Source organism: Hippocampus zosterae, chromosome 21 (genome assembly GCF_025434085.1).
Source record: "Hippocampus zosterae strain Florida chromosome 21, ASM2543408v3, whole genome shotgun sequence".
NCBI lineage: Eukaryota > Metazoa > Chordata > Actinopteri > Syngnathiformes > Syngnathidae > Hippocampus > Hippocampus zosterae.
Window position 1 is genome coordinate 5,584,478 of NC_067471.1, and position 23,039 is coordinate 5,607,516.

At 49.5% G+C, this 23,039-nt stretch overlaps 1 protein-coding gene across 2 annotated transcripts in view; it reads left to right on the forward strand.

Moving 5' to 3' along the window:
• grm8a (glutamate receptor, metabotropic 8a) overlaps window positions 1-23,039 on the forward strand; it is a 95,554-nt gene that overhangs the window by 71,534 nt on the left and 981 nt on the right. For both annotated transcript variants that reach the window (XM_052056115.1, XM_052056116.1), the window contains exons 4-12: window positions 1,792-1,927; window positions 2,006-2,160; window positions 2,329-2,466; window positions 9,714-9,917; window positions 15,140-15,279; window positions 16,138-16,284; window positions 17,985-18,406; window positions 19,428-19,794; window positions 22,858-22,998. In XM_052056115.1, coding sequence (XP_051912075.1) covers window positions 1,792-1,927; window positions 2,006-2,160; window positions 2,329-2,466; window positions 9,714-9,917; window positions 15,140-15,279; window positions 16,138-16,284; window positions 17,985-18,406; window positions 19,428-19,794; window positions 22,858-22,998 — 1,850 coding nt within the window. The remainder of the gene's footprint in view (window positions 1-1,791; window positions 1,928-2,005; window positions 2,161-2,328; window positions 2,467-9,713; window positions 9,918-15,139; window positions 15,280-16,137; window positions 16,285-17,984; window positions 18,407-19,427; window positions 19,795-22,857; window positions 22,999-23,039) is intronic.

Consider the following 23,039-nt stretch of genomic DNA (forward strand, 5'->3'; position numbering starts at 1 on the left):
CGAATTGTTAAAACGTTTTACAGAAACTCACAAACCTCACTCCATCCACCTTGCGCTAATTTCAGCGGCTAGCTGAATTTGTAGCGCTAAGTTCCAAACAATCGCTCCGCCGCGTTTGATTCTTCCCACAAACTTTTGTGACTGACGCGCCTCCTCGCAGACAGTCATCAGCAATTTGCTGCTCGGGAAAACAAAACGTTTATCATCAACGTAATGCGCTAAAATCAGTTCTAAAGACTTTTTTTTGGGGGGGGGGGCTAGGAGACGAATCCTTTCATATCATGAAAAACAAGCTTCCTTTGAAGCAACAGTACAAAAAAACACAAAACTGTTGTTTTTGTACCGTTGAATAACGCCTGTTCCGCGTTCTCATTTGAAGGTCGCGTTACTGATTGCCCTTTTTATTTCCCGTTCGCCGCGCGAGGGTAGACGAGTCGATTTTTCTCCAATAAAACTTCCCGTCTCGGCCAACGATGATGAATGCTTGAGGATGAACGCCGTCGGATCGCGACGCACTTTTGGCACTCCCGCCTGCGACTTAATTTGATGCGCGGGGGGAGGGGGGGTTGGAGTCAAGACAGTTACTGATGATTCGAGTCAAACAAACTGTGGCTTAATCACTTTCGAAACCGCTCCGAGGGTGACGCGGCGAGAACGCACTGATGCTCCCTCCCACCCAAATTTTTTTTAAGCAATACGAGCCCATGAATACCAACAGTGCAGGTCAAGTCGGCCATTATCCTTGAGAAAGTATATGGAAAGTAGTATTTACTTTTAGTCATCGGCGCCTGCGCGCACCGTCGCCATTCGCGATGATCCCGCGGAGGGCTTTCGAGTATAAATATTTGCACGTATGGCGGCAGTGTGCGCGATAAAAAAACGGCCTAGTTCGCCGGCACGGGCAGACAAAGGCGGAAAGACTGCGGAGGGATTTCTACATTGTGCTCAGGGTGAGCGTCTGGCACGCTCGGCGCGCCACAAAGACGTAATCCGCCGCGAACGCGCACCTTGAGCCGGGTTAATGATGCAATAAAAGGGAGCTAATAAAACGGCTTCGGTGTGACGTGTCGACTAATGCGTTCAGTCTTGTTGTTGTCGTGGCGGGGAATGGGAGGGGGTGGGGGATGGGGGGGGCGAGGTTTTCGCCGCTCGCTTGAAATTTACCACTGAAGCGGCTTTTTTGGGGGGAAAAAAGGGTGAAAACATCTTCAGCAAGCAAGAAAAAAAATTCAGTTGCCATGATTCCCCCCTTGCGGATTACCGTGACCTGGTTGATCAAGAAGCCCGCACGGGTTTTGAAGCACGATATATTTTCATCTTTCATAAACTGCTTTCTGAATCGGAGAGAGCATCTTTCAAGATTATTTTTTTCCCGATAAAATTGAACTCTGTGGTGGCTTCGGCCATCCATGATGGCAGAGTGTGCTGGTCAGGCAGCGTCTTAATGACAGACCGAGATTGGATCGATTGGTCAGAAGGGGCCAGCTCTGTCCCCGGGCTGCCCCTTGGACACTCTAGAGGAGGTGGGCAACAGGAGGATGCTAGCTAAACAAAAAAGCGATGACGGACAGACCCTCCCTCAAATTTGAGTCTGGACTGTCTTATAATCAGGACCGTCTTATATTTGAGCCAATACGATACTTAGTTTTCTTTTGCTCCTTTCACCGCTTCAATTTTGCTGCTGGAGATCGCAAACATCTCCATTACGGGACAAATCCAGGTTTTCTTATCTTATAACGCCGTACGGCTGCTCAAGCGTGAAATCAAACCCGTTCCCTCCTTTGGTCCCAGGTGGTGTTTGTATCGCGCAGTCCTTGAAGATTCCAAGGGAGCCGAAGCCGGGGGAGTTTGACAAGATCATTAGACGCCTGTTGGAGACCTCCAACGCCAGGGCCATCATTATGTTCGCTAATGAGGACGACATACGGTAAACGGCGACTTTTCGACCGTCCGGGCGCGCCGACTCACATGCGCTTGTTTCTCAACCTTTTGGTCGGTCGGACAGGCGCGTTTTGGACGCGGCCAAGCGCAACAACCAAACGGGCCACTTCCTGTGGGTGGGATCCGACAGCTGGGGGTCCAAGATCTCCCCCGTCGTCGGCCAGGAAAGGGTGGCGGAGGGAGCCATTACCATTCTTCCCAAGCGGGCTTCTGTGGACGGTAAGTCGAGCACCAGCGTCAGTCAGGTCCACTCTGGGGGGGATTTCCTCCGCGGTCGGCTTCGCTCACGGCGTCCCCGGCGGAGTGATCCGAAGCTTCGTCACGAGCAAATAAACCCTCAGTGACGTAACCGGTCATTCACTCTCGCTCTCTCTGATGTTCTCGCAGCCTTCGACCGCTATTTCCGGAGCCGCTCGCTATCCAATAACAGGCGGAACGTTTGGTTTGCCGAGTTCTGGGAGGAGAACTTCAACTGCAAGCTGGGCATGCACGGCAAACGACCGGGCATCCTGAAAAAGTGCACAGGTAAGACTCCGATCAGCCACGTGAGGCTTTCCACGTGCAAAACGAAAACCGCAAGTGACTTCGAGCGCAAGTCCGGCGTCGAGCGTAAATCCTGCCCGGCGGTTGTTTGCGTGCGTGTCGCGAGCAGGTGTCCCCTGCCTGACGTCCGCCATTAATTCCCGTAATTAGGTTTGCGAGGGCGGCGACTCCCGTTGACCGTCTATTACTCGCCGTGGCATTTGTGCAAGCGGGCGAGCGCGTGTCGGGCGCCCCCGACGTCCGACAGCCGAGGCTATTAATTCCGAGCGACGGAAGTTTCTGGCCGACGCCGGGGCCCTTCTGCTTCAAGGTCACCGCGGCGCGGACGTACCTGATGGCCAGCATATGGTAATGAGCGTGGTGGAGAGAAAACAAATAAGGGAGTGCCGTCAAGAGGAAATGGAAGCGGTGCCGCTAATTGTCAAATCAAAAAAAGAAAAATCCAGACAGAATGGACAACGTTTACTGTCTGACATAAAACGTTTAAAAATTGTACTCGCTTTATGCTAGCGTAGCGCCACCAAACGGCAAATCCTTCTCTGACAGGCAGAGGGCGCCATACCTGAGACAGTCTCCTAAATTTTACTGACATCTCATCGTTCTGTTGGAGTTATGCTCAAAAAATGCCAAAATAAATGTAAAGGGGGGGGGGGCTATAGAATTTATTTTGTCATTTCCTCGCTTGATTTTCTGTTTTGATGCATTATTTTCAATTTTCAGAGTTTCAGTGAAGTAATCGTTAATTTACGTTTTTCGGAGGCGGTCATGAACGCATCTCGTGTGGAAATTGAAGTGGAACTTTGTGTCCCTCTTCGTTCCACAGACGGCAATGATATTGTCCCACATTGGAAATCCGCCGACACAAAACAGCTCGCGTTAGCCGACATTTATCCATGCCACAGCGCGCCGCGTTCGGTTAGATTTTTTTGAGGGAATGAAAGGATTGTATGTTGTGCTGCTTATCATCCGAAAAATACGGTACTCTGTGTACCCGGAAGAGTCCCCAAATAATTTCCAAGATGTTCAACAAGCAGAGAAAATATGGCACAACTCAACCTCTCCTCAAAATTGATGAAAAGAACTGCTGACGGCAATCTTGAAGCAGGCTGCAGAAATTTCTGGCAACAACGGGCCACCCCCACACCTGTGTTCTTATCGTACAAAGATAAATTTGAACGGAAGACACGCATAGGAAAAAGGGAACACTGATGCGGCATCATATGAATAATGACTCATGAATATTTTATTGGAGCTCTTGGTATCTGCGGTAGTATATACCCATAATAACAAAGTCATGTAATACATATTAAATGCTGATGTCAGCAGCGTGGCATGATTCAGGGAAAGCGGCGCAGTGAATTGCCGACTTATTCGTATACGCCCGGCGACTGAAAGCAAATTGAGATTTTACGCGCAATCCGTCAAGAGAAAATGTCGCATGGACGATGTACCGTATTTTCCGCACTATAAGGCGCTTCGGAGTATAAGGCGCGCCTTCAATGAACGGCTTATTTTCATTTATAGGGCGCACCGCTTTATAAGGTGCATAGAGTGGAAGCGACAGTTGTGGCTGCAGTTGCACTATGCATCCACTAGATGGAGCCACGCTAAAGAGAATAATATACAATACAGCTTTATTTATAGATTGAGAAAATGGAATGCTTTTAGGTGATAAAATACGATATATACGATATCTTGCTGAGCCGAATCTGCCTCTGATCCTCGTTTTCTGTTCTCCGGCCATCGATTATTCATTTTTGTCTCGGCAGGTAAGCCTCCCAGACAGACAAAACAAAAGACGACCCTGTGTGCGGGCGTTGGACCGCAAAGCGAGTAGAAAACTACCCCGATGATCAAAGCTGTCAACGTTGAGGTCTGGGATTTTCGCGCCGGCTCGCGGCTCTCCATCCTGTTATCGCGTTGGCGTCTGCTGAAAAGTTAATCAGTGTCAATGTTTTCGTGGCAATTCCAAATGATTGTGTGTGTTATTTGGAGGATCGCTCACTTCAATTCCCCCAACCCCACCCCTCCCTGTATTTATTCCTTGTGGGCGCTCTAAACAAAAAGCTGGCATATATATTTTCTGATGGAAAAGGGAGGGGGGCTGGGGGAAGCATCTTTCATGGGCCAAACCGAAGAAGGTGTGAATTGAATTAGCGCAGCTAATTGATGTTTAATTAAGGCGCTGGTTCCAATCATTAGTCGGCCTGTCAACCGCGACTGCCATCAATCACGCGCGCCGGCAGTGGAAACGCCGCCTGGCACGCTGGGCCGTGAAGGCATCCATCAAGGCGCCGCCGCCGCCGCTCTACATTCCCATATGAGCTTACCTAACAAAACCTAATCTAACGGCATCCAAGGCGACGCTAGCAAAACAATTGATTTTTTTTTTTCCCTCCACGGTAATTTAAATTCGTTCCGTGGCGACGCTCCTCGAGTCTTAAATCGTCTTTCCCCATTCAAATGAATGGAAATGCAGTTAATCTGTTCCAGACTCCCAACCAAAAAAAACCAAAAATGTTTTAAAGCAGAAAAAAAATTGTATTTTTTTTTTTTTTTGCCGTATAGTCCGCTAGCTTCATGCTACCCCAAAAATGTTTTAAAGCAGAAAAAAAATTGTATAGATGGAGCCGGTCACATCCGAGCAACCTGCGGTAATAGTCACTCTTGGCAGAGGATAAAGAATACACTCCTGTATTTTATCTGTCTATATGTGTTGCTTCACCATTTGTTTAAAAATGCGTCGCTTAAAGGGTTACACCACTGCGGCATTGATGCTATTCGCTCGCCTGCCTATGGCATTTTTTTTTATATATATCGTTAAGCCACACCAACTTTCCTCAGGCAAAAGCTGTCTTAAATCCAATTACTCATTGCTGCGCGTTTACTTTGACGGTGAACTTCAAATGCAAGTTGCAGCCTGAAGACTTTATAGCATGAAAAAAAAAAAATCTAGAAACATTTTAGATCTCATTAAACTTTGGAAGCCTTGTGGCTGGTCACCATGACGACTCTTTCCAGAACTAGGTGTGTATTTTTATTTTTTATTTTAAATTTTTGCTGCCCTTGACATTGACTGCATACTGGCGCTAGCACGTTTTAACACAAACACACACAAAGGAATTATGGACTGAGGCAGTAAGAGATGAGATTGTTTGTTTGCGTGTGCTGAATGCGGCTCTCGGGTCTCCTCGTTGCGCGTCTTCACCGTGCGCGGAAAGAAACGGGGAAATCACGCAACGCGGAGAGACAACGATATCATAAATATTATGAGCGCGTTATTTGAAGCCCTCGCCGCCTTTTGCTGCCGACGACTGAATTATCCGACAAAGGGGGAATGTTCGGCCTTTGCGCGCCCCCTCGAGTTGACCGGTCGCGGCAAGCGATCGGCTGCGCTAGAGCACGCGCACCTGATGCAATCCCTAGAAACTGTGGCCCCTCCCCCCCCCGCGACGATTTGGCGCCGCTCGTCAGGACGGCGCTCATTTAACTGCCGTCCCAGAGCGCGATTGCGTTTTCTTGCAAAACGCGGATTAACGACGCGCTCTCTCCTCGCGCGGGCGTCGGGTCGGGACGATTGCGGGAACAAATGGCGACCGTTTGTAACTTTCACAGCTCGGTGGCGAAAGGTCGGGAGAGATGATTCGAGCGGTATTTCGCGGGCAGGTGAAAAACTATGCTGCATTTTTTTTTTTTTTGCCGTATAGTCTGCTAGCTTCATGCTAACCCATAATAGGGAAACTTCATGCGCAAGCTAACCAGCAACATCAACGTAGCGGTGGCGATGGTAATATCACGCCAGTCGCCAGCATGTATTCTTTATCCTCGGCGTTGCATATCGAATATAGTCTTGTGACTTTTGGTGATTTTGGAGTTTGGAAAGCCAAACTTTTGAGCGGTCATCCGTTCCCAGCCATCGGGGAGCTCGCGTTTCTCAGGAAATGGAGAGCTGCGCTGCCCCGATAATGGCAGCCGCGTGTTTTGGGCGGCCAAACAAACGCCTTGTCTGGCATTGTTCATGGCCTGTTAGGGTAATTAGCTTTTATATGGGGGGTGGGGGTCTTTTTTGTTGATTTGTCGACCGGTGGTCTGGAAAGCTTTGTTTTCAGATTCATTGACAGGTTCCGCCGCCTGCTTTTATGCGGCACTAATGAGCCGTTCGCCATGTAGCGCGCACACTTGTGGCGTTGCGGCTTGGCGGCAGTGCGGATCGCGACTTACTTTTATCATTCGAATTTTTTTTTTTAAATGAATCATAAAATAAAAGCTCGAGAGGTTGGACCCTTTTCGCAGAACATTATCAAAATATCCTCAAGCGACACACTTAACTCAAGGAACATCCCGGAAAGGCTTTTTCGGGACACTAATGGAGGTTACGCAAGCTCAGAACTCATATGGCTGAAGAAACGGAACTTTTCTGACTCGCGCTCGCTCGCGTGGCTTCACGTTGACGGTCGTCGTCGAGTTTCGAGCTCGGACGGCATTTTCCTGTCGCTGAACACTTAACCCCTCGAAACAATAAGGCACACTCGCCTCAAATCGAGTTGTACTCCGCATTGCTGGCAGCTAATCGAATTTTTTAAAAGCAGCGGCTGGAAAGGTTACAATCTAACAAGACTCACGCTTGGTTCTTTCGGGCAGCACGGCACGTGACACCGTCATAAATTCTTGTGCGCTGATGACTTTCTCCTCCCAACGCTGTCGTTCTTTTTTTTTTCTTTTGGAAAGCAGACCAGTCCCTCTTGTCAAACGGCGTGCATACAAATCACCTCGTAGTCATAGAAAACTGCCGACTGGATTGCGTTCTCTGGGACCCTATTAATGCCTCGTAGGCGCTCGTATTGATCGACGGGGGCCTCAGCTATTGTTAATGCATTTCTGCACAGATGGATTTGGATTCCGTTGCCCGGAGTGGCTCCTCGCTTTAAAAAAAAAAAAAAAAGAAGAAGCAGCGCCTGCGGGGGGATGAAGGTTGCGTTAGTGGTGGGGAGAGAGAGTTGCCATTGTGGCCTGAAATCGGCGGTGACGTTAAATGTAATCGAAAATAAGAAATGGTGTTTAAATGCGTCGCTGCCGTGTTATGGGATTAATCTTTGTAAACCACTTGAAGACGATTCGTTAAAAAACACCTTTCCCCATTGAAATGAATGGAAGAGCCATAATCGGTTCCAGGTTCTTAAAAAAATGCAAATCAAGCAGTGAGATGTTTTTTTTTTTTAACCATCATACTTTGCTTTCTAAAAATATAATTAAAGAGAATGTAAAGAGCAAATTTTACTGGAAAATGTTACTGGAAATTGTGCTGATATGTGCAGTTCGGCCACTTGGGGGCAGTATAATACTGACAGACTGATTGACATACATCTTTAATTTTCCAGCGCTTGAATATTTAACATAAAATAAATCGACATTCATTCATTCATTCATCTTCCGAGCCGCTTGATCCACACTAGGGTCGCGGGGGGTGCTGGAGCCTATCCAAGCTGTCTCCGGGCAGTAGGCGGGGGACACCCTGAATCGGTCGCCAGCCAATCGCAGGGCACACAGAAACGAACAACCACTCACACTCACACCTAGGGACAATTTGGAGTGTTCAATCAGCCTGCCACGCATGTTTTTGGAATGTGGGAGGAAACCGGAGCACCCGGAGAAAACCCACGCAGGCCCGGGGAGAACATGCAAACTCCACACAGGGAGGCCGGAGCTGGAATTGAACCCGGTACAGGCGCTTTAGGTAGGGGTGGCTGCTTTAGAGTGCCGCATTGTTGCAAGTTTGCATGCTTTCGGAATGTGGGAGGAAGCCGCACTACCCGGAGAAAACCCACGCAGGCCCGAGGAGAACATGCAAACTCCACACAGGGAGGTCGGAGCTGGAATTGAACCCGGTACAGGGGCTTTAGGTAGGGGTGGCTGCTTTAGAGTGCCTCATTGTTGCAAGTTTGCATGCTTTCGGAATGTGGGAGGAAGCCGCACTACCCGGAGAAAACCCACGCAGGCCCGGGGAGAACATGCAAACTCCACACAGGGAGGCTGGAGCTGGAATTGAACCCGGTACAGGGGCTTTAGGTAGGGGTGGCTGCTTTAGAGTGCCGCATTGTTGCAAGTTTGCATGCTTTCGGAATGTGGGAGGAAGCCGCACTACCCGGAGAAAACCCACGCAGGCCCGAGGAGAACATGCAAACTCCACACAGGGAGGTCGGAGCTGGAATTGAACCCGGTACAGGGGCTTTAGGTAGGGGTGGCTGCTTTAGAGTGCCTCATTGTTGCAAGTTTGCATGCTTTCGGAATGTGGGAGGAAGCCGCACTACCCGGAGAAAACCCACGCAGGCCCGGGAAGAACATGCAAACTCCACACAGGGAGGCCGCAGCTGGAATTGAACCCGGTACAGGGGCTTTAGGTAGGGGTGGCTGCTTTAGAGTGCCTCATTGTTGCAAATTTGCATGCTTTCGGAATGTGGGAGGAAGCCGCACTACCCGGAGAAAACCCACGCAGGCCCCGGGAGAACATGCAAACTCCACACAGGGAGGCCGGAGCTGGAATCAAACCCGGTACCTCTGCACTGTGAAGCCCACGTGCTAACCACTGGACTACCGGGCCGCCCGAATAAATCGACACTACTCAACTATTCCTACCGGCGCCTTGTTAGAAGCCGTTATCGAAATAGGAAAGAATCAAAAGCCGCCTTTCACACGGAGACGTGTGTAAAAAATAGTCCATTTGGCAAAGATTATACGCTGGAAAAACCCTGATATGGCTTGTCTACAAGTTCAAAACGGCGAGATCGACCAAGGACGACACGATATAGCCATTACTGTTACCGGATGCATTTATTTCGTTTTTTAAAAAAAAATTACTTATTTTTTACTACAACTTGCTACGCTTAATTATTAACCGCTCTCCTGAAATAGTGATGCGGGTTAAGAAATAGCCCTTCATAGGAGCACTTGAACAGCCACGCTGCCGTAGAAACCACGTAAATGTTTTAACGCGCTTCCAGCCGGACGACTTGCGAGATACAAACGGTTGCCGTAGGAAAGGGGGGGTTCAAAGCGCGGCCAAACGTCGACGATGTCCCGAACTCGTCCCCCGTACACGGAAACGCCATTACGGCAGCATCTCGGCGTGTTCTTTCACCTGCAACTACAAACCGGGGCGCCAATTGTGACCCATGGGGGCTTTTTCATGAAAGGACACTTTTTCTTGACCATGCGCCGGGATTCCGTTCCAGGTTTGGAGAAGGTGGGCCGCGATTCCAGCTACGAGCAAGAGGGCAAGGTGCAATTCGTGATGGACGCCGTGTACGCCATGGCCCACGCGTTGCACCACATGCACCGCAAGCTCTGCCACGGCTACCCGGGCCTGTGCCCGCGCATGGCCAACAGCATCGACGGCAAGGAGCTGCTCGGCCACATCCGCGCCGTCAACTTCAACGGTGAGTGGGAGCTCATATTTTTCATTCATTCATTCATCTTCCGAGCCGCTTGGTCCTCATTAGGGTCGCGGGGGGTGCTGGAGCCTATCCCAGCCGTCTTCGGGCAGTATGCGGGGGACACCCTGAATCGGTTGCCAGCCAATCGCAGGGCGAACAACCATTTGCACTCACACCCAGGGACAATTTAGAGTCTTCAATCAGCCTGCCACGCATGTTTTTGGAATGTGGGAGGAAACCGGAGCACCCGGAGAAAACCCACGCAGGCCCGGGGAGAACATGCAAACTCCACACAGGGAGGCCGGAGCTGGAATCGAACCCGGTACCTCTGCACTGTGAAGCCGATTTTTCATCATTTCATATATTTTTTTTAATCATTGCGTTCTGTGTGCACCGGGACTTGGCCAACCCCGCCGGCTTCTAATGTCAAAATAGAGCAGTGCCACGACAAGTCAAATATAATTTCTTTTCGATGAAACAATTAAAGGTAGAATTCTAATCCGGGTTTTACGTCAGCCGGTGTGGCGCGTCCATATATCATCGCATAATTCGAACCCGTTCATCCGACGTACGCTCACGCGTCAGGATAAAAACATTTTCTCCTGCCCTCTTCGTCGCAGGCAGTTGATTGAAATAAATGAAAGCGCCGTCGCGCAATTAGAAATCTAACAGGATTCCCCGGCAGTTCATTTGTTCGACTGCCGACACCCTTATAATTGCACCACGAATGTCATTTGAAGGCTGCCGACACAATCCCGTGCGTTACAGTTACAGCAGAACGAGTGTGTGTGTGTGTGTGTGTAGATATAATTCATGGAAATAGAAATATATATTTCCATATGTCCAACGTCTGGACATATAATGGCGAATAAATGAGTTCTCCCGAGTGTACTCATCCCAAGTTGTCTCGCCGTCATATGAAAAACTCATTAAGACCAAAAACAATCTGAGCAGACGTAATGGCTCCAATTTGGCTCAGTGCAGGTGCTGAATTCCGTCCTTCAACCCCCCCCCCCCCCCGCCCCCTCCACCCACACCCTTGTGATTTCACCCCCCTCCTGACAATTTTAATTGAGCTCCCTCATCCCCCCCCCCTAAATATCAGACGCTTGATATTTTTATAAATGTTTTCTTCGGCAATGCTCCCCCCCCCCCCCCGCAGCCCCCCCGGCCCCTTGCAAGCCGACGCCGCCCGCTCTGCCAGCTATTCATTTCCTGCGTCCCTGATGCATTGTGCGGCAATGATGGCCCCTGTTTAGTTAACAAGACACGCAGGGAGGAATTCATATGATGAGGATTACAACCCCCCCCCCCCAAAAAAAAATGCGCCTCCTGGAAACCAGTGCGATTTGGACCGCGCCGCTGTCTATCGACGGGGACTTGATCTGCACCCTCTGGCGCACAAGAGGGTGTTTTGCAGTTATTGCCGGCTTAGGGTTGGGGGCGGAGGCTTAGTTTGGTGGGGGGGGGGGGGGGGGGCAGATCCTCCCTTGTCCCCTTTGAATGAATTTCAACTCTTCACTAGTAGCGCAGTTGTCAACAGGCGCGGTCTTGCCTCTCCAGGGTTAGCACTTAGTAGCTTTGCTAGTGAGGAATAATAATAATAATAATAAATTTTATTTATAAGCGCAGGGCGGCCCGCTAGTCCAGTGGTTAGCACGTCAGCTTCACAGTGCAGAGGTACCGGGTTCGATTCCAGCTTCGGCCTCCCTGTGTGGAGTTTGCATGTTCTCCCCGGGCCTGCGTGGGTTTTCTCCGGGTGCTCCGGTTTCCTCCCACATTCCAAAGACATTCGTGGCAGGCTGATTGAACACTCTAAATTGAGGATCAAGCGGCTCGGAAGATGAATGAATGAATGAATTTATAAGCGCCTTTCAAGACACCCAAGGACACTTTACAATAACAAAAAACACAAAACAATACGATACGCACATAGTCGTGGATCTCAACACTCGTTTTCGCCCATCAACTGCCTCGCTGTTCTAAATCGAAACTGCGTCTATAAAGCAAACGATTTCCGCGTCGCGGCGGCTTCACTTCAACCGTGGTTACTACCCTGCCCGTCATAACGCAACACATGTGCCCAGCCCTCACGGTTACCATAGCGACTGCTCGCCCGTGCCCGTCGTCTGATCGGGATGTCGTCGTCGCCGCCGTTAGTTAGCCTCTGTGAAAGCGTTAACACCAAAAGTAACCGCGGCGACGCGCAAGAGGGACGCCAAAATGAGACAGAAGCCCAGAATGCGATTCTCCTTGAAGCGTACGGGAAACGCCGGCACGATAATTCAATCGCTTGGCGGGATAGAGAAAATCAAGGTCTGCGGCGTTGTATGAAACAATTCCACGCAGCCCGCCCGCGCGCAAAATTGCCCGCCGCTGTCATCAGACTTTTCATCTCTCACTAAACCGCAAATAGATGCTGAGCTACTGCTCATTCTGCTTGTGATTAATACATTGCGGCAATCCTGAATTCCCCCCCCCCCCACCACCACCACCCCAACCCTAACTCCATGCTAATATGTTTCCGAGTACTGCTCAAACAGACGGTGTGCAAGGTTTTAGCATCATTTTAAACTTAGTCCAGCACTTAACGTGCAACCACAGCCAGCCGACTCATTCTGTCATTCTCCGGCGCCCACGTCACTCACCAGGCCATGTCCGCCTTTTATAAGCCCCTCCCATTACTAATGAAAAGCAAACAATGGCGTCGTGAGTAGAATTCTTGACCTATTTGACAGTTGCGTGTCACTTATACAAACCCACAAGTGGATGCACTTTAAATTGCCGTTGGTCTCGCCAGAAGAGGTGGCTTGGGCATCTGATTCGGATGCCTCCTGAGCGCCTCCCCGGTGAGGTGTTCCGGTCATGCCCCACCAGGAGGAGACCCCGACACGCTGGAGAGACTATGTCACCCAGCTTGCCTGGGAACGACTCGGGATCCCCCGGGGAGAGCTGGACGAAGTAGCTAGGGAGAGGGAAGTCTGGGCTTCCCTGCTAAAGCTGTTGTCCCCGCGACCCGGCCCCGGATAAGCGGTAGATTATGGATGGATGGATGGTCTCGCTTACTTTCTATGCAGTTTGCCAGGTCACGTCTCCCGCCAGGAGACTAATTGGTAACCTGGGTGGTATTGGGGGTTGGGGTGGGGTGGCTGAGGAGCAGGTAAGGGGGTCGCGGCAGCCCGGGCAATGACTGCAAGCGACCGGCGGATAGATGAAGCGTGCCTACTCGTAATGACCCGAGGGAGGCGGTGCGCACAGCACAGTAATGGCGGAATTGACTTGCTCGGAGATGATGAACTTGACCGCCACCCTCGTGATCTTGCCGCGCGAGAGAATGACCCGGAGGGAGCGTAGCAACCCGACCTCGCCGAGAGCCGTAAGAAATGAAACCCGCGGCCGAGGCAGAGAGGTGATGGACGGCCTGTTAGACAAATGCGGTCCATAATAACTTTGAATGAGGAAAAAAAGTCCCTTTAAAAAAAATTTCTCCCCGTTTGGCGACTTGCCGTGACATCCGACTTGAGCACGATGACCTTCCGAAGTGGCGAACGTTAGATCGGGACTTAGCTGTGGCACCTCGACTTTGAGGAGCAGACAACTTTAACTTTCAGGGACAGCGGTTACTACGGCGGCCAAATTGTCTACTTGATGGTCTTTGGGCGAGATTAGTGGACACGGAAAAAAAAATTGGGCACAGCGTCGAGGGAAATGATAAAATATTTCAAAAAGTTCACAAAAGACAGAAGATGAATCGGAAATACTTGAAGACTGAATATATGTCATATGCAGTTGGTCACTACTGCTCAGTAAAGTGCAGAAATAGAATCTTTTTTTTGGCAGAGGATAAAGAATATATGCCCGCTGCTTTGAGGGTGACATGATTGCCAACACCGGTTTGATTCGTCAGCCCATCTGCCGTGTCGTTTCCATTCGTCCGTCGCCTCAAATGATGGTAAAATCGTCGTAAAATGATAGTCAGACCCCCACCGAACCCCCCCCATCAAGCCAAGTGCGAGTTTCCTCTTCAAGTGTGAGGCCGGCTCGAAAAAAAAAAAACTGAAGTTGTTTTTTGTTTTGATTCTTAAAGAACTCGTGACTGCATCCCATCAACGAGAAACGTAAAAAAATATATATATATTCTGCTCTCGCGTCACTGAAAAAGCGACCACAATGAAGCTCAAACTCCTTTTAACGCCTCTTTCCGAATTGTTTTCCTTATTATAATTTTCTTTAAAATTTATCTTCAGCTCCATCCCGCCATATCGATGACTTCCAGTCGCCGGGTTTTATTTCCATCATATGCGCCGCTTCCTCTGCATGTACACGGTAATTGGATTTCCTCTCGCGCTCCGTCCGTGTCCGTCATCCGATTGGGTTGCGTCTCCATAAAAAAAGAAATGCGGAATGTAAAAAAAAAAAAAAAAAAAGAGGACAGCCGAAATGGAATCGAGCGAGAAATAAAGGTTATTGGCGCCGAGCAAAGCGAAGACATAAATGTACTCATGCGCGTATTTATTCACACTCGAGGCGGCGTCTGCGCTTTCGACTGTCCACCGACGGGTACGTTACACAACCCAAGAACTCACATTGTCGAAAATATCTTTCAGTCTGCGTTAGAAGCCCTTTATTGATAATCTCGTGGAAAAATAAAACATAAAAATATCGCCATTAATCTTTTCATGCACCCGATAACACGGTAAACCGTCCACCGTTGTGACCGCTGTGCCTGAAAGTGTTTGTTATGAAGTCTGAGTGGTCATATACAACAGGGGTTCCCAACCCGTGGCCCGCGGTCTCGTTACCGGTCCGTGGGTCATTTGCTAGCGGGCCGCACAGAAAGAATAAATAACAGACACGACTTTTATTCATTTCGCAATCTGAAAGATGTTTTATTTTGAAAATGTGACCGGATTCTCTCTTACATTCGTCGAGAGCACTGGTGTCAAAGTCGAGGCCCGGGGGCCATATCCGGCCCCCTACGTCATTTTATGGTGAGTCGTATTTTTCATGCGCTCTGTATCTTATTTTGAAGGCAGGTTTCGACGTTACCATAGCGACCAGAGTGTTTGTAATTTTGTTGTATTTGTCTGTCACACCTTCAAGGCCGGTCCCTGAAAATATTTGGGTGACATTAAACCGGTCCGTGGGACCGAAAAAGGTTCCGGAGCCAACCTTTGATATTTCGATATAAAATATATCTATATATATTTTTTCCCCCTTCTCAGGAAGTGCCGGCACGCCGGTGGTTTTCAACGAGAACGGCGACGCGCCGGGAAGATACGATATTTTCCAGTACCAGATCACCAACGGGTCCACGGCCGAGTACCGAGTCATCGGCTCCTGGACCAACAAACTGCACCTCAAGGTAAGATTTTTTATTTTTCTTTATTTTTTTTGCCACTTGTTCCTCAACCGCACGTCAAGGTGGAAACGCGACGGCGAGCAGCCGAACGCAAAATCGCTCGAGGGCGCGAAATCCACACAGGACTTCATTAAAAAAAATCAAATAATAATAAAATCCAAATTAAAAACGACAGATGAGAAGACTAATGGGCAAGAAATGCTTTGCGCATGACGGATGCCGAGCCGAGTGTGACAGAACATATGTTTCGTTTTTGTTTTCCCAAATCGGTAGGTTTGATATCAAGCAGTTAGCTGATACGCACGCCATATAAAAAGTGTGCACACCCCTGTTTGAATGCTGAGTTTTTGGTGGCATTTAAAAAGGAAAACGAGATCAATCATCGTGACGCTTTTTTTTTTTTTAGGTCCAGGTTCTTGGGCAACTAACAAGACGTCTTTGCTGTAAAAACAAGCAACCAAAAGTAAATTTAGTTTTGGGATAGTCATATCTGCCAAAAAAAAAAAAAAATGGCAATGAATAAAGCATGAATCAGATGAGGGAAGAAATGTCGTCTGTCAGAAGCGATCATGCGGCGCGAGACGTTTTCAAAAAGTTTCCCCCCCCCCAACCGCGCTCATTTGCACTCGCCGCACACGCGAGGACGCGAAGTAATTATTTTCGCTGACAGTTTATTTGCATCCCCGGAGCAAACTGCCAAAGCGGTGGATGAGAAAACACTCTTGAATTCTCATTTTAAGCCTCGCCGTTTGTAAATTCCGTGAAAAGACGTCATTGAGGCGCATCGATCGCCGATTGTAAATCAAATTTATGCGGGTGCAGTCGAGTTGTTCGGTGGCCACTTTTTGCCCCCCCCTGCAGGTGGAGGCCATGCGCTGGAAGACGGGCGACCCGTCGCTGCCGGCCTCCGTGTGCAGCCTCCCGTGCCGCGCCGGCGAGAGGAAGAAGGTGGTGAAGGGGGTCCCCTGCTGCTGGCACTGCGAGCGTTGCGAGGGCTACCACTACCAGGTACGCCGGCGGCACAGTCAAGTCGAGTTGGGGTCCAATCAAAAAACATGAAGAAAATATCAAGCGCAACGCCAGCCTAGCCTGGCGATTGTCGGCGATTGTCGGCGATTGTCGGCGGGGGAGGATCAATACCCATTTGGCTGCCACGAGCAGCAGCAAGCGGATCAATAAAACGCTCGACACATTTACTGTAGATTTGGGACTTGAAGTGGAATTAGGCACACCGCCATGACAAAACACGAAAAAAAAAATGACGCGCCGCCCGAAAACAAGTCACTTGAAAGCAGCGGATAACGACTTGGTGCGTTGTTACAGTCGACGGATGGAAGGCGAAATCAAGATTCGCGTTCATGACATTTGTATGTCCTTATTTTCTAATCGTTTGTCAAAATCGGTTGACGTGTAAAAAAAACAAAAAAAACTGGCACAGCAGTGAAGTAGGAGAATCATAACCAAGGAGCATTAATAACAACGGCGACATTCGGCCATGGCCTGAAGAGTTTTTGTTGTTGTTACACAAATGAGTCATGGCCAAGGCACAAAAAAAATCTCTATCCCACCAAAAAAAACAAAAACAACAAAACTAAGTGTTTTATTTGTTTTAAGAAATTTTCTGGTCAGTTTCCCAGCATTAGCAGATCTCCTGTTTTAATCGCTTGAAAGTCGCGCAGCAGCTAGCATACACCTAGCGACGAAGTAGCTGAACAGTCGCGCAAGTGTGCGGGGTTTGCCAGGTAGTGGTTGAACGACTTTCGCTGCGAGTGCTTTGAATCGCTTCATGTCCTCGCCAATAAATTTTTTTTTTTAAATGGAAATGAGAGAAGAAAAATCGAAGTAAGTGCAAATTAAACATGGCTGCCATCAAAGCTGTACCTACACATGACAATATATGTATTTTATAATAAAGTCTAGAATTAAACACATTGTCAATCAGATACTGCTTTGAAATGTTTCATTCATTCATTCATTCATCTTCCGTACCGCTTGATCCTCACTAGGGTCGCGGGGGGGCGCTGGAGCCCATCCCAGCCGTCTCCGGGCAGTAGGCGGGGGACACCCTGAATCGGTTGCCAGCCAATCGCGGGGCACACACAGACGAACAACCATTCGCACTCACACTCACACCTAGGGACAATTTAGAGTGTTCAATCAGCCTGCCACGCATATTTTTGGAATGTGGGAGGAAACCGGAGCACCCGGAGAAAACCCACGCAGGCCCGGGGAGAACATGCAAACTCCACACAGGGAGGCCGGAGCTGGAATTGAACCCGGTGCAGGGGCTTTAGGTAGGGGTGGCTGCTTTAGAGTGCCTCATTGTTGTAAGTTTGCATGCTTTCGGAATGTGGGAGGAAGCCGCACTACCCGGAGAAAACCCACGCAGGCCCGGGTAGAACATGCAAACTCCACACAGGGAGGCCGGAGCTGGAATTGAACCCGGTACAGGGGCTTTAGGTAGGGGTGGCTGCTTTAGAGTGCCTCATTGTTGCAAGTTTGCATGTTTTCGGAATGTGGGAGGAAGCCGCACTACCCGGAGAAAACCCACGCAGGCCCGGGGAGAACATGCAAACTCCACACAGGGAGGCCGGAGCTGGAATAGCACTGTGAAGCTGACGTGCTAACCACTGGACTACCGGGCCGCCCTGAAATGTTTCAGTGGTTCAGAATTTTTAAAATATTTCGTTTTTCTTGTGCTTCCGCAGGCCTCCGAGTTCATGTGCGAGCTGTGTCCGTACGAAATGCGCCCGGACGCCAACCGCACGGGCTGCGTGGCCATCCCCATCATCAAGCTGGAGTGGAACTCGCCGTGGGCCGTGGTGCCGGTTTTCCTCTCCATGCTGGGCATCATCGCCACGTCCTTCGTCATCGTCACCTTCGTGCGCTACAACGACACGCCCATCGTGCGGGCCTCGGGCCGTGAGATGAGCTACGTGCTCCTCACGGGGATCTTCCTGTGCTACGCCATCACCTTCCTGATGATCGCCGCGCCGGACGTGGGAGTGTGCTCCCTGCGCAGGATTTTCCTGGGTTTGGGCATGTGCTTCAGCTACGCGGCGCTTCTCACCAAGACTAACCGGATCCACCGCATCTTCGAGCAGGGGAAGAAGTCGGTCACGGCGCCCAGGTTATGTTTTGGTCATGCATGATTTATCATCCATGAACGCGCGCTCACCTTGTTGTGCCGTTCACACTCAGCGGGGGAGAAACACTCCTGGCGCAGTGGCTGAAATGTTAATGTTGTTAAAGTTTACGTGCCAGGACTGCAGTCGCACAACCGAGCGGGACATATGTCGCCATTTTGCTGATTTTTAGTTCTAATTAGTAACTCTATTTTATTTGGCCTCCCGTTGATTTTGGGTGTTATTCCACTGTCGACCACTAAATGGCGGTACTCTATATTTGCTTGACATGGTGGAACCGAGATGAAATATTTCAGCTCAGCCGAGCTTTTGCCGAAGATGATTGCTTATCAAAATCCTTTTTGATCCTGCTTTTTATACCTACAAAAAGCCACGGCCACTGGTTCATTTTATAACGTGCATCTTGTGGCACGATGATTGATGATGAAATGTTTAGTTGGTTAGTTGAATTTTCAATCCACTGTTGTGAGTACAGAGCGGCCCGGTAGTCCAGTGGTTAGCATGTCGGCTTCACAGTGCAGAGGTACCGGGTTCGATTCCAGCTCCGGCCTCCCTGTGTGGAGTTTGCATGTTCTCCCCGGGCCTGCGTGGGTTTTCTCCGGGTACTCCGGTTTCCTCCCACATTCCAAAAACATGCATGGCAGGCTGATTGGACGCTCTAAATTGTCCCTAGGTGTGATTGTGAGCGTGGATGGTTGTTCGTCTCTGTGTGCCCTGCGATTGGCTGGCAACCAATTCAGGGTGTCCCCCGCCTACTGCCCGGAGACGGCTGGGATGGGCTCCAGCACCCCCCGCGACCCTTGTGAGGATCAAGCGGTACAGAAGATGAATGAATGAATGTTGTGAGTACAGCCACGTAAGACCTTGCTCGGTTCAAAAAGACAAACGCAGCTCCCAGACTGTATTTCATTAGGTTGTTTTCTATTCAAGAAAGATACCGCTAGCAAAAATGACCGCTAGCAAAAAATGACTCCAAACTCCTCCTTCTCTTCTCTCTCGGTCCAGATTCATCTCCCCGGCCTCCCAGCTGGTCATCACCTTCTCCCTCATCTCGGTCCAGCTGCTGGGCGTGTTCTTGTGGTTCGCCGTGGACCCGCCGCACACGGTGGTGGACTACGGCGAGCAGCGAACCCAGGACCCCAGGGCGGCGCGCGGGGTCCTCAAGTGCGACATCTCGGACCTGTCGCTCATCTGCTCCTTGGGCTACTCCATCCTGCTGATGGTCACGTGCACGGTCTACGCCATCAAGACGCGCGGCGTCCCCGAGACCTTCAACGAGGCCAAGCCCATCGGGTTCACCATGTACACCACCTGCATCATCTGGCTGGCCTTCATCCCCATCTTCTTTGGAACTTCTCAGTCTGCGGAGAGGGTAAAATCTTTCAATCGTCATCGAGTCCAGTCAAGTGTAGGTTGAAAAACGAAACCAAAAAATCAAGAATATCCCGGGGGAGGAGAGAGGGGAAGCGGCAATAAAACAGGCCAAAATGCTGACGTTTGGGCGAGGAAAGCGGCAATTTGCATACTTGGTTAAAGTAAGTGTCCAAATGTCGTGTTTGATCTCTTAAAATTGAAAACAATGCATCAAAACAGAAAATCAAGCGAGTTAATCACAAAATATTTCTATAGGGAATGAATAACAAAAACTTCTGAGACAGTCCAATCGCCTACATTTTACTGACATCTGATCGTTCTGTTGGAAATGCCAAAAGAAATTCTGTAGGATGGGCTACAGAATTTATTTTCTCATTTCCTGGCTTGATTTTCGGTTTTGCTGCAATTTTTTTCAATTTTCGTAGTTTCATTGCAGTAATCGTTAATTTACGTTTTTTGGAGGCGGTCTGAACGGCTCTCGTGTCGAGCGCAAGGAGCGTAGCGCCATCTCGTGGATGCATTGTAGATTGCGTCTTATAATCCAGTGTGTCCAATATATGAAAAAGAAATACAAAATAGGCCATTCATTGAACGTATCCAGTGTGCCTTTTAGTGCGGAAAATACGGTAGTAGTCACGATGCCCATCAGGGCTTCCCGGAAGGGTTTTTTTTTGGGGGGGGGGGGGGTTGGGGCTGGCGGTCCGAGGTCTCCTTTGCACGTTTTAAAACGTTATTACTTCAGAGTGACCCATTTTCCAGTTGTGGATTTTTCACTCGTCTGTTGCGGAACGGATGCGTTTTCTCCCTGGGCCGAAGCCTTTTTTCGGGAGATGAAATATGCCGCGTGAGAAATTGATGGCCGGCAAGAGAGTTTTGGGCGACCGCAAATAGTGTTTTAAAGCGTAAAATGAGTCAAGTACACGGGAGTTGCGTTTTGCTGTCACGCGTTGCAGTTTTACGTGCATCTTTGATTTAGTAGCCAACTGAAGCCAAGTACTCGTTAGGTCCGATCGGCCCTCCGTGGTGCCATCCTCATGAATATTCAAGTTGGGGGGTGGGGGGGGGGGGCGGATTCAATCTCCATTTGACCTAATGAGGCCACGACCTGGCGCACAATTTGTCGCGGCGCTGTCATTTCCGCGCACCAGGGCACCTATGTGGGGGGGGTGTTCCTCGGCAGTAAAACAGGCCAAAAATGCGTTCCCTCTCTTGACGTTTATGACACCAAATGAGACTGGGCAACGTTCTGTGGTTTTATTTTCCCTTTTTTTACGCGGAGGCTTGCTGTGTGTCATTGAGATACTTCTTCTACTTCTCAACCTGTCGCAATTGACCCGAAAAAGATGTCAGTGAGCAAACAGACAACATGGCATTCAACTAGCAGCTCCCGGAAGATAAATCCGAGCAAAATTGCTCCCGGCACGACTTGCCTCTTTCCCCCCCAAAACGAATTCTAGTCAAATCTCCCGAGCCCTCGCGTTCCTCGGGTGATTAAAATGATGAGCGGTCCCACTGCGGGCGCGAGGAGACGACTACTCGCCGTCAGTTAAACCCACGCTCGGTCCCTCCACGGGAATGAAAAATTAAAATGACCGTAAAGTTTCCCCGCGTGGCCTGGAGGCGTCCTGTCATGTCGCAGCTTCAGTGGAGACGGGCGCCTGCCAAGGACACCTAAACGCATTAGCTCCATGCTAAATGATGCAAAGACTGCAAAAGGGAGCGAAAGCGGGTTGACGCAAGACATCGGTGGGAGTATCGACACCCCCCCCCCCACCCCCCCGACTTATTTCATGTGTTTCCGATGTGTCTCGGATTTACTTCAGGTGTAGGCAGCTCTTGCATCATCGCGTTGTCTTCCCCTTCTGGTATTTGCTCAGCCGGTGAGTTTTCGCAGCCTCTGACAAGAAGCTAATTCACGAGAGGGGAGGGCTGTGGGGGGCGGGGGGGTGGGGGGGTGATGACAGATTTAATAGAATCTCGCATATAGAGGCAAGCTGGCAGCTTATAAATAAAATAAATGAGATTGATGTCAAAATTAGACTTTAGATAAACGTGTTGTAGTGACGGAATGAGCGTTTCTGTTGTTGCGGCGCGTCGGCCACATGGGGGCAGTATATTGCCATCAGGCAAGTAACACCAATGTGCACTGAGTAACATTTCGTTAATTGTGACTTTCAGGGCGAAATTAAGGCAACTGTCACATTAGTTGTTCCTTGCAGAGGATAAGGAATATATGCCGTCAAGCAGTGTTGATGCTAGCCTCATCATCTGTTAGCATTAAGCTAAGAGACTTAGTCAAAGAAACAGCGTGTAACTGTCATCGTTTTATCTTTAGGTACTAAAATTTAACCGTGAGTGGCAATAAAACGAATTGTTCGGAAGAATTGCAGAAAAAGTCAACCCCCCCCCAAAAAACTGTGCAAATACAAACTCCGGTTCCGCTTATCTCAAGGCGCCTCTTTTACAGGCTCGTCTGACGTCTTCCGCGTGACGTTTTCCCGAGAATTGGATTTCATCCGAATCACGGCCGGGCTCGTCTCCGCAGATCCGTCGCCATGGCAACGTAATTGCAGTCAAGTGCGAGTAAGGATTAAGTAAGATGGGTGGGAGGTTGGGGGCTTTTCTCTCCCATTTTTAAAGCGTTTATTCTGATCATGCTCGCAGGCACTTTAGATTGTATGAAATGTAATAAAATATGAGGGGGGGGGGACGTGAGTGTAATTGTCTCCCGTTTTCTCTTTTGGGGCAAGCGTTTTAAGAGCGTCTGAATGAGCGGCGCCGCGCTCGTGTTCTGTCGCGATTGCGTCGGGCATTGTAATAAAGTCCGCCGCGAGGCTTCACTCGGAGCGCTAATTAAAATCTAACAAGGTGAAATAATCCCGAGCACTTTTGTATCATTGACACAAAAGGCGGGCGACTCCTCTCGAGATAGCAATTAAAAAATTTAAAAAAATAAATAAAAAAAATGTCCGTGTAATCAAGGCGGCAGCAATACGATGTGGAAATATTCGATGTTGCGGCCAATCGACGGCGTACAGCCTTTTTTTTTTTTCGCTTTCAGATGTACATCCAAACCACCACGCTGACCATCTCGCTCAGTCTGTCGGCGTCCGTCTCCCTGGGGATGCTCTACATGCCCAAAGTCTACATCATCCTCTTTCACCCCGAGCAGAACATTCCCAAACGCAAGCGCAGCTTCAAGGTAAACGGGGGGGGCGCTCGTAAGCGTCGCTCGTAACGCCG